General features: G+C 50.7%; 1 protein-coding gene across 1 annotated transcript; it reads right to left on the reverse strand.

Moving 5' to 3' along the window:
* Window positions 1–4,683: 4,683 nt before the first annotated feature.
* Window positions 4,684–16,118, reverse strand: hapln4 (hyaluronan and proteoglycan link protein 4). Its single transcript, XM_055658679.1, has 5 exons — window positions 15,916–16,118; window positions 12,845–12,938; window positions 8,329–8,691; window positions 7,058–7,357; window positions 4,684–4,977 (listed from the first exon to the last, which is right to left on the reverse strand). Exons 1-5 carry the CDS (start codon window positions 15,916–15,918, stop codon window positions 4,688–4,690), a joined length of 1,050 nt encoding a protein of 349 aa, XP_055514654.1. The 5' UTR covers window positions 15,919–16,118; the 3' UTR covers window positions 4,684–4,687.
* Window positions 16,119–18,308: the final 2,190 nt, after the last annotated feature.

The raw sequence follows: 18,308 nt of genomic DNA on the forward strand, positions 1-18,308 counted from the left end.
GAAGATCCTGCTGTGAATTTTGATAACCATCTTCACTATCTACAATACTACCCACTTTCGTCTCATCTGCAAACTTACTCATCATGTGTACATTTTCATCCAAATTGAATATATAAACTATGAAGAACAAAGAGCCCAGAACTGATCCTTGAGGCACACCACTAGTCACAGGTCTCCAGTCCAAAAAACAATCATCACCCTCTGCTTCATTCCATGAAGCCAATTCTTTATCCATTCGGCTAGCTCTCCCTGGTTCCCATGCAACCCAACCTTTCAAAACAGCCTACCTTGTGGAACCTTATCAAATGGCTTGCTGAAGTCCACGTGGACAATATCTATGGCTTTCTGCTCATCAATCTTCTTGGATATTTCTTCAAAAACTCAATCAGGTTTAGTTTAGTTTATTGTTTATAGTCACATGTACCGAGGCACAGTGAAAAGCTTTTGTTGCATGCTATCTTCTTCTTATCGAGTCTACACACAAGATTAGTTGTCCAGCCAGACCTGAACACACTTCTCAGCATTTGCATACGATGGTGTTTTTCTTGCGCTTCTTGTGCGTGGTGGTGGAACAGGGCCATGACGTGAACGCTCTTTCCTTGACCCCGTTACATGCTATCCTTGTGCGACATGGTCGTCCATATACAAAACCATGCTGATTATCCTTAATCAGCCCGTCTATCCCAATGTCTTATCAGTCCGAATACTCTACAGTAACTTCCCTACCACATATGATAGGCTCACTGGTTTATAGATCTAAGGCTTTTCCTTACAGCCCTTCTTAAATAGAGGCACAGCATTAGCCACCCTCCGGTATCCCGGCACCTCACCCACATCTAATGATGATTCATGTATCTAAGCCAAGGCAACTGCAATTTATTCTCTAGATTTCCATGGTGTTCTTGGATATATCTGATCAGCCGCCGTTCAACACCTCCTCGACCATAACACAGGCTGTCCTCAAGCCACTTCCATTAACTGTCCCAAGTTCCCCAGTCTTAATTTCTTCATACCGACCCCAACCCCACATTCATCCAACCCCACCCACCTCCATCCTGTCCATACCACACCTCACCCCCAACCACCTTCCTCTCCCATCTCCACCCTATCCCACTCCTTCCACCTTCCTCCTACCCCTTACTTCCATCTCCACCCTCAGCACCTTGAAATCCAGCCCCACCATGGTCACCCATTGCAGGAATGGCTACCAGTTGCCTTCACAAATGGTGCAGGGTGGACACTGTTGCATGGATGGGGGCGGGCGGGGTGTGGGTGAGAGCAATGCACGATCTCATAGTCACTAAGGTTGGTGGGCTGGTTTGAGTGGTGCTGTGGACACTGGGCAGGCCCGTGGTATCCTGCGGTGCTTTGCTGGTGAGAGTCTGTAAACTCACCCCAGTCAGGTACATTGTGATTTAATTAATGAAACCTAAAAACCTCTGGGATAGATCAGCCGTGATTGAATGGCGAAGACTTGATGGGCCGAATGGCCTAATTCTGCTCTTAGAATTTATGAACATGCCTGTGACAATGAATTCCACAGATTCGCCATCCTCTGAAGAAAAATGTAGCTTCCTTTCTCCATTCTCAAGATACGTCCTTTTATTCTGAGACTGCGCCCTCTGGTCCTAGAAGACCGCTATTAGTGAGCTCTGCGAGCTTTCACTGACAGCAGCGAAAGATGCTGAATTATAATGCATTAAATATTGATAAACTGCAGAGCCGCTGCACCTTCCCGGAGCTGCAACCCTGTCAGTGCAAATGTATGCGCATAAATTATCACCTCAACACCAAGCAACTGCCGAGAGAGTTCATTGCAACCAATTAGCTGCTGGTGCCTGAAAGAGTTGCAATTGGATTTGCCGCAAGTAAAAGGCGTTGAGCCCCCTTCACCCGATCATTACCCCTGCAGGAATCAGATGAGTCATGAAATGAGCAGTTTCTAAAGTGCCAAAACTTTAATGTTCGAGCCCCGTTGCTGAGTCAAATGCTGAATAATGCATATAGTATCCAAGGCTGTAAGATAACAAAGCCAGGTTTGTGTTCAGAATTCAAGCGCTTGTATACAGGGCGCTATCAGGCGGCTACACGCGCGGAGCTGGTTCGCGGCGGTATATCTTCATGCCCCACTTGTTCTCGGACAGATTCGCCAGACCTGGGATAAAAGGTTCACCTTGTGCGGTGAACTTGTGCATGCGATCTAAATCCAATCTAAGCCAGTTCGGGCCGATTAAAGTACTGCTCCTCACTTCTGAACACTATACACACTCTGCGTTACTGCGGCACAGTGGGACATCAGTAGAACTGTTTCCTCACAGCGCCAGAGACCCGTATTCGATCCTGACCTCGGGTACTGTCTATGCTGAGTTTGCACGTTCTCCATGTGACCGCGTGGGTTTCCTCCGGGTCATCTGGTTACCTCTCACATCTCAAAGACGTGCCGAGTTGTAGATTAATTGGCTTCTGTAAATTGCCCCCAGCTTGTAGGATGCGAAAGTGGGAGGATATAGAACTAATCATAGTGGTCGCGTGATACAGTGTGGAATCAGGCCCTTCCGCCCAACTATTTAGATATATACAGTGAAATGAAAGATGCTACACGTACATCGTACAACATCAGTGCATCTGAGAGAAGTAGTAAAGGATCCATTCAGAACGGACAAAAGCTCATAAACGGTAGGATTTATGTTAGGGCTAAAGGGATCAATGGATATGCGGACGGGGTACTGATTTTAGATGATCAACCATGGTCATATTGAATGGCGGTGCTGGCTCGAAGGGCCGAATGGCCTACACCTATCTTTCTATCCAGAACCAGGGGGCACAGTTCCAGAACCGGGGGCCACAGTCTTAGAATAAAGGGGAGGTCATTTAAGACTGAGGTGAGAAAATACATTTTCACCCAGAGAGTAGACATTTATGGAATTCCCTGCCACAGAGGGCAGTGGAGGCCAATTCACTGGATGGATATAAGAGAGTTAGATAGAGCTTTAGGGGCTAGTGTGAAAACGTTACCCCTCAGATTCCTATTGAATCTTTTCCCTTTCACCTTAACTAGTGTGAACAGTTGATGGACAGGTTGGTGGGCCTAAGGGCATGTTTCCACGCTGCATCTCTAAACTCTAAACTAAACCCTTCCCGACCGAATAGGTTAAACGATTCCCAATCATGCCCCACTCCCGCTCCAATTTCCCCACAGCACGGTTGTTGCTGACTGCCTTGTTACCCCCCTCGCACTCCTTCACGGCCCCATTCCTTCCCCCAGTGGTGGTAGCAGGGCGCTAGGAGCATCATCCCATGATTAGCCGGATTCAAGTTGGGTTCATGGAAATGAAGGCGTGCTTGATTCGCTTCTTAAGGTTGTAACGAGCTGCAGAGATGGGCGCAGTAATGACCGTGGGGCATTTGGAAAGCATTTGATAAATTGCCGAGTGTACGGCATTGTGGCGGGGTTTGGAAAGGGGGTGGGGGGCATAAACTGAGTGAAACGGTGGGTGGGTTAAGAGGGGGAATAGAGGAGAAATGAATTGGGAAGGGTGTAAGGGGGGCCGTGTGACTTTGCATTTGTAAAGGTTTGTCTGAGCGCGGGGTAGGGAAGATGCTGTGAGGGTGGGGGAGGTGTGGGGGGGGGGCTGGTTGGCGTGTGGCGTGTGGGGGGTGTGAGGGGCTGGTTGGCGTGTGAGGGTGGGGGGCAGGTGTGGGGGAGCAGGGCCGACTGTCACGGTCGGAAAAAAAACAAGAACTGCGAAGGTCTCATGGAACTCCCGTTGGAGCGAGGAAGAGAAGCTCTTCAGAGTAGGCATACCTTGAGGAGATTTCATAGTGAAGCAGAACAATGTGGACACAAGCAACTGAAGATGCTGGTTTACGAAACAAAGCCACAAAGTGCTGGAGTAACTCACCGTGCCAGGCAGCATCTCTGGAGGACATGGATGTTGCCTGAGCCGCTGAGTTACTGCAGCACGTTGTGTCTTGTGTTTTTTTTTATCAGGGTGCACAATCCGCACGCGCGCTGCCCTTCATTCTGTCCCTGAGACCTAAACCAACGGCGCAAAGTAGGTAGACAAAAATGCTGGAGAAACTCAGCGGGTGCAGCAGCATCTATGGAGCGAAGGAAATAGGCAACGTTACCCTGTCCGTGGGTAAATTAGCTGGTTGTTGGGTCGCTGGGCTCAGCCATGCGGGGAGGTATTAGATCTGGGGGTGCGGTGTTTTGCAGAGAAATGCTGAACCCCAATCTGAACGTTGGCCCATGTTCGTCCCTCCGCCGTCTCCCCCACCCCCTCTCCTCCCCGTCTATTTAGCCCTCCGCTTCTCCCCCCCCTGGGCTCAGCCATCCGTCTCTTTTAGATCTCTCTCTGCCCCCGTCCATTCTCCCTCTCTGTCCCCCAATCGCTCTCACTCCCATCTCTTCCCTCCTTTGTCTCGCTCCCCACCCCCTTCCCCTTCACTCTCCCCTTCACTCTCCTCCCCCTCGCCTCCCTCCTCCCCATCCCCCTCTCTACACGTCTCCTCCGTCCCCGTGTTCCCCCCCCTCCCCATCTCTCTCTCTCCTTCTCTCTCTCTCCCTCTCTCTCTCTCCATCCTCTCTCTCTCTCCCCATCTCTCTCTCTCCCCATCTCTCTCTCTCCCCCTCTCTCTCCCCATCTCTCTCTCTCTCCTCTCCCTCCCCTTCCTCTCCCCTCCATCATTCCCTCTTCCTGAAGCAGTAGACTCCGTACAGGCGGTGCCTCCTGTCGGGGAAGCCGAAGCTGCGGACCCCGGGCTCGCTGCCCCCGCATCTGGCCCTGGGTCTGACGATGGGGTAGCGGACGCTGCCGTCCGCCAGCCAGCCGGGCCGGCACTGCTCCAGTCTCTGCAGCCTCCAGGCCGCGTACAGCTGCCCGACCTTGGCGATGCTGGAAGCCTGCCTCTCGCACGCCCTCACCGCATCACCGTAGCTCAGCTTCCGTAATGTCTTCAGGAAATAAACTTTCCCTGGGGGAGAAAGGACAGAGTCATTCAGTGTAGCAATAACCCGCGCTGACCCTCCCCCCCCCCCCCCCCCCAACCTACAGGGACAACCAATGAACATTTATATAAAAACAAATACAATTATCTCTGGATCTCCCTCTCCCCTGACAGTCTGAAGAAGGGTCTCGACCTGAAACGTCACCCATTCCTTCTATCCAGAGATGCTGCCTGTACCGCTGAGTTACTCCAGCATTATCTACAATTAAGGGAGACGTGGGTAGGGGAGACAGAAGCCTTTCCTCATGGTGAAAAAAAACCGTACTAGAGATTAGAGCTTTAAGGTGAGGGCGGGGCAGGGGCCAAAGTTCAAAGGAAGAGCAAGGGAAGTTTTTTTTTTACACAGTGGTGGGTGCCTGGAAAGCGCTGCCATAGGTGGTGGTGGAGATAGATTAAATAATGGCATTTCAGAGACTTCTGGATATTCGGATAGATGTGCAGAGAATGAAGAGTTATGGATTATGTGGGAGCAGATAAGGTTTGGTCTTGATGCCTTAATCAATAGTTTCGATTGAATAGACTGCGCTTTGGAGTATTGTGTGCAATTGTGGTTGCCCCGTTGCCGAAGGACGTGAAGGCTTTGGGGAGGGTGCGGAAGAGATTCACAAGGTGCTGCCTAGATTAGAGAATATTAGCTATAAAGAGAGATTAGACAAATTTGAATTGTTTCCTCTGGAGTGTCAGAAGCTGAGGAGAGATTTGATAGACGTTTATAAACTGACGTGAAACAGATAGGGTAGATTGTGCGACCCTCCCCCCCCCCCCCCCCCCCCCCCCCCTCCCCCCCCCCCCCTCCAAGGTGGGAATGACAAACACGATAGGGTATACTATTAAGGTGAGAAAGGCAAAGTGTAAAGATGTGCGGGCCACGTTTTTATTACACAGATAATGGTAGGTGCCTCGAACGTGCTGCCAGGGATGGAGGTGGTGGCATTTAAGTGGCTTTTTGATAGATACATGAACACGCAGGAAATGGGGAGGGATATGAATTATGTGCAGGCAGATGAGCTTAGTTTACATCATGTTCGGCACAGACATTGTGGCCGAAGGGTCTGTTCCTGTGCTGTACTGTACTGTGTGTACATCCTCTGCCCTTTAGACTTTAGAGATACCACGTGGAAACAGGCCCTTCTGCCTACCGAGTCCACGCCGACGACTGATCACTCGGTACACGAGCTAGGGACCGTTTACACTTTTTGCAGAAGCCAATTAATCTACAAACCAGTACGTCTTTGGAGTGTGGGAGTAAACCGGAGCTCCCGGAGAAAACCCACACGGTCACAGGGAGAACGTACAAACTCCGTACAGACAGGACCGAACCCGGGTGTCTGGCGCTGTAAGGCAGCAACTCCACCACTGTGCCGCCCCATAATGTGGGAATTCGGCCTGGATACAGCATCAACTGTTGCCAAGCAACTAACCTTTGTAACATAGAGACGAGTATGTGACTCACAGCCCAGTTTGGGCTGATCCCTCATCTTATCTCTCATGGACCCATCTGCCAACTATGTTCAGCTAATCTCAGGACAAACATTCCGACAAGGAGTTGCTGCCCCTACAGCGCCACAGACGCGTGTTCGATCCCGACTACGGGTGCTTGGCTGTACGGAGTTTGTAAATTCTCCGAGGTCTTCTCCGATTTAGGACTGTATGCCTAAAAACTAAGGGATTTTATCAAGCGCTTCCCACGGCCTGAGCCCCCCGGGTTTGTCACAGTCACTGTCCCACTGTACGAGTTCATTCAAGTGCTCTCCCGAGTTTAAATAATAAACAAACTCGTGGTAAGCACGTAGAATGAACGTAGCGGGTACGTCGGAGCTCGGGAACATCTCTTAGCGACACGTATCGCTAACGGCAGGTACTCGGGAAACGCGGTAAGCTCGGGAAGACTCGTGAAGATTTTTCAACATGTTGAAAAATGTCCACGAGAACCCCGAGTACCTGCGAGCGGCCATTACCGTAAATCTCCGAGTTCGAATCAGGGCAAACTCGAGATAACTCTTTGAATGAATTCGTACAGTGGGACAGGGCTTTAGGGTGCGCTCACCTTTCAGGGTGGAGGTGAAGCAGAATGCATCGTATCGCTGGTCGTCTTTGTGTTGGTATCCGTAGTTCCTGATGCCGGTGTGCTCGGATGTGCCGCATTTGTGCTGTGGCGAGGGGTCGGGGATATGAACCGAGCCGTCGCTCAGCCAGCCCGCTGTACACCAGTGCAAGCCCTGCTCCCACGCCCGCTGCAGCTGCTGGTAGGAGGCCAGCGTCGCGTCCTGCCCCGCACACGCTGCCTTGGCATCTGCAAACCTCAGCGTCTGCTGCCCCTGGCGCGGGTGGTAGGGGAAGACCACACCTTGGTGTTACAATGGAATTAGAGGCAGCGTTAGCCCTGGGGAATCTGCAGCACCGTCTCCCAAAACCCACAGGCCCCACCACTAGACGGGACATGGGGAACGCCACGCGTGTGGCCCCATTAATGTCACACACCATCGCTGGACCTGCATTGCCGTCTGATCTAAACCCTGGAACCCTCGCCAACAGCAGTGACAACCGTTCACCAAGAGGCCTGCAGTGGGTCAGAGGCGCCTTCTCAAGGGCAATCGGGGATGGCTTGATTCTGATAATAGATACAAAATAAACTGGATATAGTGTTGTGAGTGCTGGGCCAGGTTGGATCATTCACTCGAACACTAGGGGCTACGCCCCCCTGTGATGGAGACTTTCATCCCTGCCTCTTCCCCACGGGTAGGTAGTCCGTCAGCTCACCATCACTCAACTGATGAACCTATCCTCGCCATCTCTTGGGTGGGGGAGACAGTGTCCAGCTGTCTGTGGTTACAGAACGAGACAGAGTGTGTGTGGGGGGGTCACTATGCTGGTGGTACCAATAAGACCAGAGTCTTCACCGACCCACACAACCAGGATGGATCCCACATCTCCCAATAGGTTTGCTCCTGAGCCCGGCCAGGACGGCCATTCACGGGTCCAGGCAGCGGGCAGTCGAGGGTTCTGCCAGAGTACGGGGGTGGGGGATGGGGGGGGGGGAGGGGTTGAGAGTATTGTGGATAAGGTTGACTACACTGTAATTTGATTGTTATTGCAATGTTTGATTGTTATTTGCAAACTACCAATGGCATTCTTGGTCTTTTCTATATCTATGATAACATGAATGAAAGCTCATTGTTGAGGACAAAAGGCTGGAGCCCACAGCAGCAGAGGGCCCAGGTGTATGGGATGAACGTGGAGCATGGGCCGGGAGTGGGTGTCTAGTCTGGTCTGGGCGGGAAGACCAAACCCAATGAAAGCCCCAGTCAGAGCGAGTACCTTCCAGGCTCAGCGTGACGATTCCTTGTGCATCCTGCAGTCCGTCCGTGACCTCACACCGGTATCTGCCGTCATCCTGCAGTGTGAGATTACGCATGATCAGCGAGGCGTCTCCCTCCGTGTCTTCCCGCAGTTGCACTCTCCCCCCAAACTCCCCGAACACCTTCTGCACCTCGCCCAGGGCCACCAGGACGTCGGTGCTCTGCAGACTCTCCGAATCCTTGCTCCACTTGATACGGATGCCACGCTGCTGCCCGCTCCCGGCATCGCTGTGGTACCGGCAGGGCAGGGTGACGGAAGACCCTCGGTGAGTGCGAATCTTTTCTGGGGCAGTGTGGACCACCACAGATCCCCCCTCGGCATCTGCAGCAGCGGGAGAAGAGAACTAGGGGTGGGTCGGGAAGGAAGATCAGATATCAAAGAGCAGCGACCACACCCAAGCCCACGACACCACGGCTGACGAACTGAGGGAGTGGGACATTACCCAGGGTGCCGGAGGTCAGGGTGAGACGTTAAATCAGTGACCCATTCACCCTCGCAGGGGGGGGCCAGGGATCCACACATTCCATTTCATTGAACTTGTGACAGCGATCTAGTTGAAGTTAATCCAAGCAAGTGTGAGGTGTTGCAGTCTGGAAGCTGAAATGTAAAGGGAACGTACACAGATGATGCCAAGACTCTTTCCAGCATTGATGTGAAGAGGGATCTCAGAGTCCATTACTGTAGCACCCAGGAAGTGGCAACACAAGTAGAGGGAGTGATACAAAAAAACGGAGTATGGTATCCTTGCGTTCAATGGACAGCAAGTATAAGAGTATATGCATAATGCAGCTCTAGAAGAGTTTGCTTAGGCCACGTGTGGAGTATTGTGTGTGGTTCTAATTGCTCCATTACAGGAATGATGTAGACTGGTTTCAGAATGGGTACAGAATGCTGAGGTTCAGACTGTGTTAGCTACAAGACGAGGTTGGACAAACTTGGATTATTTTCGCTGGGACGCCAGTGGCTGAGGAAAGGCCTTATAGAAATATCCCAAATTATGGGAGACAAAGATAAGGTAGACAGTCAGAACCTTTTTCTAAAAGTGGAAATGTCACAGACTAGAGGTATCGCATTAAAGCGAGAAGGGCCACGTTTAAAAGGAGATATGTGGGGTAAGTATTTTTACACAGCGAGTAGTGGGGGGCTGGAACACGCTGCCTGGGGTGGTTGGTGGAGGCAGATACGATAATTGCATATAAGAGACTTTTAGATAGGCAGATGGATATGCAGGATAGGGGGGATATGGATCATGTATAGACAAAGGAGTTTAGTTTCACTTGGCATCATGTTCGACACAGATAATGTGGGCCAAAGGGCCTGTCCCTGTGCTGTACTTTTTACATTCTACGTTCACTGAATGTCACTGGCTCTTTAGGCTGGTCTAGATCGACTGGGAGTGGTATCTTGTGTGGTCCCGCTCTGAAATAATTTTTCTCCCTATTCTCTAACCAATATTTAACTCCAAGTAAAGTCCCTCTCAGCCCACCTTATCGCAATGCTGTACCACGTTACAAATGACTGCACTCTCTCTATAGTGTTTTGGGGTGTCCTTGGCTCATGAAAAGCGTGAGAGAAATGCAGACCTTTGCCGCAATGAATTGTTTGTTTCGGTGAAAGCGCGTTGCTGTACTCTGCAGAGTGGAGATCACTGACTTTATCATTTATCTCAGCAATCTCTGCCAACTTGGCCGGATACCAGGCCTCATGGACAGATCCCATTGGCGCTGCACAGCATATTGTGAGTTTTACATCAAGTTCCTTGTTTAATCTGATAATGATACAGACACAAGAGCGATTATGAGGCAACAATCTTGTTATAGGGTTAATAGCCTGTCATAAATTAACAACGGCAAGATCAAGCTACTTGAAGCCATCGTCAGATTCCTCAGCTGAGATTTCAGCCTCAGAAATACACAAAGGTTGAGCTCCAATGAGTTCTGCAGATGTGGCATTGATCACGGCAGCTAAGCAGTATCATGTCCATGAATGTCAGAGCTAAATATAACAAAGTTGTGGAGGAAATTTACAGGCAGCAACTGTGGAGGGAAATAGGCTGATGAAGTTTCAGGTCAAGACTGTCTGGAGAAGTGTCCCAACTCAGAGCTATGTCTGTCCATTTCCCTCCAAAGATGCCGCCCGACCTACTGAATTACTCCAGCACTTTGTTTTTAAAAAAATAATAATAATTTAAATCTTTTTATTTGAATTTCACAGCAATTTGCATACATACAATGATAACAGACAGTGACAGTCAAGGCATAATTGTGCAACAGTATGTAAGTGACCCTCAAAGCCCTTACCCTTACCCACCTTCAACCCACCCGAATCAGGTCGGAACCAAACGGGGACAAACAACACTCACATACATACACATCCACACAAATATGGTAAGATAAACGAAACAAAAAGTACAAAAAAAAGGAAAAAGAAAAAAAGGGTATCACTAATAACAGTAAATAAGTAAGTAATTAAATAAATAAGTGTGGTTGAGGGGGGGGGGGGGGGGGTTAAGGGTTAAGGGGAGAGCAGCTGCAGTAGAGCAGAACAATGGTGGAGAGCACTCAGTCCTCTTCCGAGGACAAGTTGAGAGAGTTAACAAGTTCCAAGAAAGGGTTCCATGTACCTAAGAATGTCCCTTTGAGAGAGAACCTAAGTTTTTCAAGCTTTAAATTGTAAAGCACCTCCTTAATCCAGCGGGTGTGTATCGGGGGACAGGTGAGCCTCCAGTTAAGCAAGATCAGTCTCCGGGCTAACAAGGTTGTAAAAGCTAGAACCCGTTTCACCGCAACAGAGAGGTTGGTGTTGGGAGGGTTACCGAAAATGGCTGACAGTGAGTTTGGAGGAATAGTCTGGCCGTAGGCTCTGCTTATCTAGTTGAAAGCACTCCTCCAAAAGGTTGCTAGCTTAGGGCAAGACTAAAACATATGGCTATGGTTGGCAGGAGATTGATTACATCTGTTGCAGGTGTCCCTAACAGTGGGGTAAATTCTAGATAATCTTGCATTTGTGTACTGGACTTTGTGAAGGACTTTGCATTGGATTAGGCCATGACGGGCACATATGGAGGAAGAATGGATCAAATCCAAGGCAGAGTCCCATTGCTGGTCTGTTAGTTTCGTATTCAGCTCACCCTTCCACACAGCTTTTAATGAGGTATGAGATTTCAATATAACCGACCCTAACAAGTTATACAAAACAGAGATGCATTTCTTCCAGTTGGGATCTAAAGCTAAGATGGTATCGGTCAGGGTTTCAGGGGGGCAATTTGGGAAATGGGGGAATGTCTTCTTCACAAAATCCCTAATCTGGAAATAACGAAAAAGGTGGGAGTTTGGGAGGCTATAGTTGGACGACAACTCCGCAAAAGACGAAAAGATGCCATCCTTGTATAGGTTTTTGATACTACTGATAACGTTGCTATGTCAGGTTTTGAATGCGTGGTCTGTACTTGAAGGTTTAAAGATGTGATTTTTAAGCAGTGGGGTCAAGATGGAAGGGCCTTGTAAACCGAAGGTTTTCCTGAGTTGACTCCATATCTTGAGCGAGAGGGACGCAATTGGGCCTGCACCCACAGATGTTATAGAAAGGGGGAGTTGGGAGCATAGGACAGACCGCAACGGGAGATGTGAACTCGCCTTTTCCATGTGTACCCAGGTCGGTAGGTGGTCGCAATCATCATTCATCCAATACAAGAGTTTTTGCAAGTTAGCTGCTCAATAGTATCGCCTAAAGTCAGGAAGTGCCAAACCGCCGTCACTCTTAGGAGACTGCAGTATCGCCTTTCGGATTCTGGCCGGTTTGCTACCCCATAAAAATTTAGATATTGTCCTTTCTAATTTATCAAAAAAAGATTTTGTGATAAGTATAGGGACGTGCTGGAAAAGATACAGGAATTTGTGTAGGACGACCATCATGACCAGATTTATCTGGCCCACGATGGATAGCGCTAAAACTGACCAGCGGTCAAAATCTCTCTCAGCTTTCTCAACTAGAGGCAGAAAGTTTGTGCGGAACATATCAGATATAGGTGTTGTAATAAAGACGCCGAGGTAGCGAAACCCGTCCTCTGCCCATGGTTTTTTTAATCAAGATTCCAGCATCTGCAGTTCCTTGTGTCTCCTGGAATCTCGGAGATACATTGAAGAGCACGCCTCTAGCTCAGGATAGTGCGAGAGGACAGAACGAGATGGTGATGGGAAGGAGGTGAAGTTATGGCAGAGGGTGGATAGTTGCACAGCGCGGACATAGGCCATTCAGCCCATCACCGTGTGTATCAGAAACACCAGCCTGTGGCAAAGTGGGCTGTTCTGGCACTCTATGCTCTAACACAGCCCTGAGATAAGTAGGCAACCTGGGACAACCATGAAGAACAATTTCTGATCAGAGAACTTCCAGACTCATGTCCTGCAGTTTTAGCCTCCGATCGGAAGAGAGATCCTCACCTTGGGTATTTGTTAACAGATCGACATCTCACCTGACACATGGACACTCCTGGTCCCAGCGAGCAGGGCTACAGTGTAAATGGCCAGGAGAAGGAAGCTGGGGTCGGGGACGGTTCTGCCGCAGAGCTGGAGAGGCAAGAGACACGATTTTAACCAGAGGCAGTGGGTCAGGCAAGCGGTCATCTCCCCATAAGGTTGCTCCCACCTGCCCACTTTGATCAGTAAAGCACACACGACGACCAAGATGCCCCATCTACACGAGTCCCACCTGCTCACACCCCTCTAAACCTTTCCTACCCATGTATATCTCCAAGTGTCTTTTAAATGATGTTATAGTACCCGGCTCAACAACCTCCTCTGGCAGAAGATAAACTCAAAATGCAGAAATAACTCAGCAGAACAGGTGTATCCCTGGAGACATTTGACGAAGGAGTTTGACCCTAAATGTCATCCAGAGATGCTGCTTGTTCTACTGAGTTACTCCAGCATTTTGTGTCTATCTTCGGTGTAAACCAGCGTCTGCTGTTCCTCCCTACACATACCGCCTCTGGCAGCTCGTACCATATCCCACCACCCTTTATGTGAAAAAAATGCATGTCAGGCTTCTTTACATCCCTGTTTTGTATTCTAGTCCTAGCAACATGGAAACATTGAAAATAGGTGCGGAGTAGGCCATTCGATCCTTCGAGCCAGCACCGCTATTCAATATGATCATGGCTGATTATCTAAAATCAGTACCCCGTTCCTGCCGTCCCCCCCCCCCCCCCCCCCCATATCCCTTGATTCATTTAGTGCTAAAAGCTAATTCTAACTCTCGCTGGAAAACATCCAGTGGCAGATAATTCCACGGATTCACAATTCTTTGGGTGAAAAAGTGTTTCCTCGTCTCAGTCCTAAATGGCTTAGCCCTTATTCTTAAACTGTGACCACCTGGTTCTGGACTCCCCCAGCATCGGGAACACTTTTCCTGCATTTAGCCTGCCCAAGTCTTTAAGAATTGGGTATGTTTCTATAAGATCCCCGCTCATCCTTCTAAATTCCAGTGAATACAAGCCCAGTCGACCCATTCTTTCATCATATGTCAGTCCCGCCATCCCCGTGAACCAAACGCCGCACCCCCTCAATAGCAATAATGTCCTTCTTGAAATTAGGAGACCAAAACTGCACACAATACTGCCTTGCGGCAGGCACACCACTAGTCATTACGACATTCCTCTCGAAATAATATACCTCTGGAAATAAATGCTAGATTGCGTTTGCATTTCTTACTACCGATTCGACTTGTAAATTAACTTTTAACTGGGAATCCTGAACCCCGCACTCCCATTTCATTTGCTCAGATTTCTGAATTCTCCCGCCCAAATCATACACCTTTATTCCTACTACCAAAATGCATGACTCAATTTTGTATTCAATTTGCACTTCTCTGTCCACTCTCTCAACCTGTCCAAATCCTTCTACAGAGTCCCTGCTTTCTCTACACATCTTTCCCCTCCACCTATCTTCGTATCATCTGCAAACGGCCACAAAGCCTTCAAATCCCTCATCCAGATCATTAATGTACAACGTGAAAAGTAGCGCCCCCAGACCCCTCTGTGGAACTCTGTAAAATCACCCCTCACCCCTCCCCCCCCCCCCCCGCGCGCTACAAATAATACACTACCCCCCTGCTCATCCTCTCCATATAGCCCAGGCCTCTGAGTTCAGTGAACATCCTCGCAAATCTTCTCTGCATCATTTTCATCTTTCCCATAGCAGCAGGGTGACTGAAAGTGAACACAATGGCCTTACCAAAGTTTCTTCATGACTTCCTCTGTCTGTTGGGCTCTGTGCATTATCCTCGGGGTCTTTCCTGCTCTACCAACCCCTCTCTTGGCTTCAGGGAGCTGAGAAACGGTCCTCAGTTGATGCTGAAGCCGCCGAGACCCGCAGTGCTCCCGCCGTTTAGTCGCAATGCTGAGTCTTCCAGCGGTTTTGGTGCAGATGCCAGCTTCGCGCAACTGTTTCTACTCTATTCCTGTTGCGGAGTTTGCTCTGGTTACACAAGCTGCGAGGTCCCTGCATACAATGTGCAGAGGCGTTGATGGAGGGGGGTGGAGGGAGGGAGGGAGGGGGGGGGGGGGGGGGGGGGGGGGGGGGAGGGGGGGGGGGGGGGGGGGGGGGGTGATTTGATCTGCTAGGGAAGGGGGCAACCGGTCAGAGGGGACCCAGCACTGCGCCACCGCACACAACTGGCAGCGCGCCAGCTGCGGCTCAGTCACCGCTGGCGGGTAGCGCAGTCCGCCAGCATCCGCCGCAGTCTCTATCTCCGGGAATCAGTGTGTGTGTGTGTGAGCTGCCACATCGGCCTGAGTCAGCGGCGGTCCCATTCACTCCTACCGTTCTGCGAGGACCACATACACACGCAGATATTTCACAGGGCCTGTCCTTTAGCTGAAATTCGGCGCTCCCCTCAGTAGCCCACTCCCACAGTGCGGCGCTCCCTCTCAACCGCCCCTCCCACCTCGCTGTGCTCCCTCGGTAACACCCCTGTTGTAGTGGGAGCGTAGTGCGGCGCTCCCCCCCCCCCCCATTTACTGCCCCCCACCCCCCAGTTCTAATTTATTATTTCCCCTTAGTTCCCCATTTATTGATCCCCTCCCCATTTACTCGCCCTTCCCCAGTTCCCCATTTACTAATCCCCCAGTTCCCCATGCACTGTAACCCCCAGTTCACCATGTTCTGTTATCCCCCAAGACAGACACAAAATGCTGGAGTAACATAACGGCTCAGGCAGCATCTCTGGAGAAAAAAAGTACGCGACGTTTCGGATCGAGACCCTTCTTCGGACTGAGAGTACAAGTAGCCCACAGTTCCCCATTTACTGTTACCCTCAATTACCCCATGTACTTCTGCCCCAGTTCCATGTACCGTTACCCCAATTACCTCGTATACTGTTGCCCACAGTTACCCCATATACTGTTAGCCAAGTTACCCCATGCACTGCCCCCCCCTCAGTTCCCATTCACTATCTGCATGGACTGGAGCTGCCGGCCCCGGGCTGTACCCGCCGGCTCCCCACTCCCTCTTCCCGCATCGCTGCGGCACCGGACCGGGGACTCACCATCTCTTCGCCGGCGGTCGCTCGCAGAGAGGAAGTGGGGCTGAGGCAACCGCTCCCGGATCGCACCCGGTCCTGCTCTCCCGCTCCGCTCCCGCTCCGAGTCCGCTTCTGGTTCCCCTCCGCTCTCTATCCCGGTCCTCTCCCGGTCTCGGTCCTGCTCGGCTCCCGGTCCGACGCGGAAACGCTGCGTGTGGGGGGGGGGGGGGGGGGGGGCGGGGGGGCGTGTGAGGGAACGGGCGGTGCTCCTCCCGGTGACAGAGACCCACCGTAAACCGGAGACACTCTCGGCAATAGGAGGGAGACGGGGGTGACGTCCTGAGGACTTGGTGACTGTCAGCTCTGCTATCGGAGATGTTATCTGGAGATGCAGGGAACTGCAGGTGCTGGTTTACAAAGAAAGATACAAAGTACTGGAGTAACACAGCGAGCCACGCAGCATCGCCTTCACATGTCCCGACCTGATGTTACGGGAGTAGAGATAGTGCGGGCAGCGGAGTCTAGAACTCCGTGTGTACAGTATCAGTGTCAGTAAGCGGTGGGCCGGGGCGAGGGTCGTGGCACGAGGGGCGATGCCACTGGGACTGGGATTGAGACGCCGGGAGGTTCGGTCATGGTCGTGCCGGTGTGGCGAGCACACGCCTGACGCACTTTGTGCTTTTAAACTCCTTACCCAGGGGACGACAGAGTTCCTTCCAGGCTTCCGACCGGGATACTCCAAAAGGACAGATGAGACCCGGGCGGCACAGTGGCGCAGCGCTAGAGTTACTGCCTTACACACAGTACTGGAGACTCGGGTATCCTGACTACGGGTGCTGTTTGTTCGACTTTCTCTCCGCTTTCCGCGTTCCGCGCCGCTTTCCCCACACCCTAAAGACCTACAAGTTTGTGGGTTAATAAAATACAATGTACATTGTCCATAGTGTGTAGGATAGTGTGCTAGTGTAGTAGGAGGATCCCTGGCCGGCGCGGACTCGGTCGGCCAAAGGGCCTGTTCCCACGCTGTATCTTTAAATTGAACTAAACTAAACTAAATGCCTCAAACAGTGATTATATTTGACCACGCCATCTCCTCTGGCAGCCTGGTTCAGATATCAGCCATTCCCCCCCTAGATTCTCTTCAAAACTCCTCCTCGCCGTAAACCTATGGCCTTTTGATTCTGACATCATAGCCATGCATTAAAGATTATAATGTTATATACTTCCATTGGGACAGCCATCAGCACCCTTGCCCCAGGCCTAGCCTGTCTAATCTCTTCCCATAACTGGCAGCCGTCAATGGAGACAACATTCTGGCGAAGGTACACAAAAAAATGCTGGAGAAACTCAGCGGGTGCAGCAGCATCGATGGAGCGAAGGGAATAGGCAACGTTTCGGGCCGAAACGTTGCCTATTTCCTTCGCTCCATAGCATTTTTTTGTGTACCTTCGATTTTCCAGCATCTGCAGTTCCTTCTTAAACACAACATTCTGGCGAATCTCCTCTGCACTCTCTCCAGCACAACCACGTCCTTCCCAGAGTGGCTACCAACTATCCACACAGCAACGTTTCGGGCCGAAACCCTTCGCTCCATAGATGCTGCTGCACCCGCTGAGTTTCTCCAGCTTTTTTGTGTACCTTCGATTCTCCAGCATCTGCATTTCCTTCTTATACAACTACTGTAGCCTCACTTCCCCAGTCCAGTGCCGCTGTCTGGCTGAGGATAAGGCCGAGGTGGCTCACTACCACCATCCGCTGGTGGAGCGATGGAACGGCACTTCACAGAGCAGGCCTGGTGTCAGGACACAAACGTGCTGGAGAAACTCAGCGGGGTCAGGCAGCATCTCTGGAAAACATTGATAGGTGGCCTTTCTGCACGAGTCCATTCTTCAGACTAACCTTAACCTGATGTCAGGACGTTGTGGGGTTCTCGGCAGCTGACGAAACACCTTGCAAAGTTATGTCATTGTTTCAGATGGGAAGTGAATTCTCATAGCAGTGCAAACAACCATCTGACCAACTGCATTCCCAAGAGAAGGACCAGTAACCGCCCCTCCCTCATTGGTCTATAGAAACACAAAGAAACACAAGGTAGTGCCGCTGTCTCACAGCGCCAGAGACCCGGGTTTGGTCCTGGCCTCGGGTGCTGTATGTGTGGAGTTTGCACGTTCACTCTGTGACCGCATGGGTTTCCTCCCACACCCCAAAGACGTGCAGGCTTGTAGGGAAATTAACCTCTATAAATTGCCCCGACTGTGTAGGGAGTGGATGAGAAAGTGAGATAACGTAGACCCAGTGTGAACAGGTGAACAATGGTCAGCGTGAACTCCCGTGGGCTGAATGGCCCGTTTCCACGCTGTATCTCTAAACTCTAAACTCAAAAATCTCCCCAAGTTCGTACCTCAAAAGTTCAATTC

The sequence above is a fragment of the Leucoraja erinacea genome, chromosome 29, assembly GCF_028641065.1.
Source record: "Leucoraja erinacea ecotype New England chromosome 29, Leri_hhj_1, whole genome shotgun sequence".
NCBI classification, from domain to species: Eukaryota; Metazoa; Chordata; class Chondrichthyes; order Rajiformes; family Rajidae; genus Leucoraja; species Leucoraja erinaceus.

Excerpts from the sequence above, each read along its gene's own strand:
- hapln4 (XM_055658679.1), bottom strand. Across the intron at positions 8,692-12,844 it reads CAGGAGTGTCCATGTGTCAG|ATGCCGAGGGGGGATCTGTG; the intron begins GTGAGATGTCGA and ends CCGCTGCTGCAG. Across the intron at positions 4,978-7,057 it reads CTTCACCTCCACCCTGAAAG|GGAAAGTTTATTTCCTGAAG; the intron begins GTGAGCGCACCC and ends TTTCTCCCCCAG.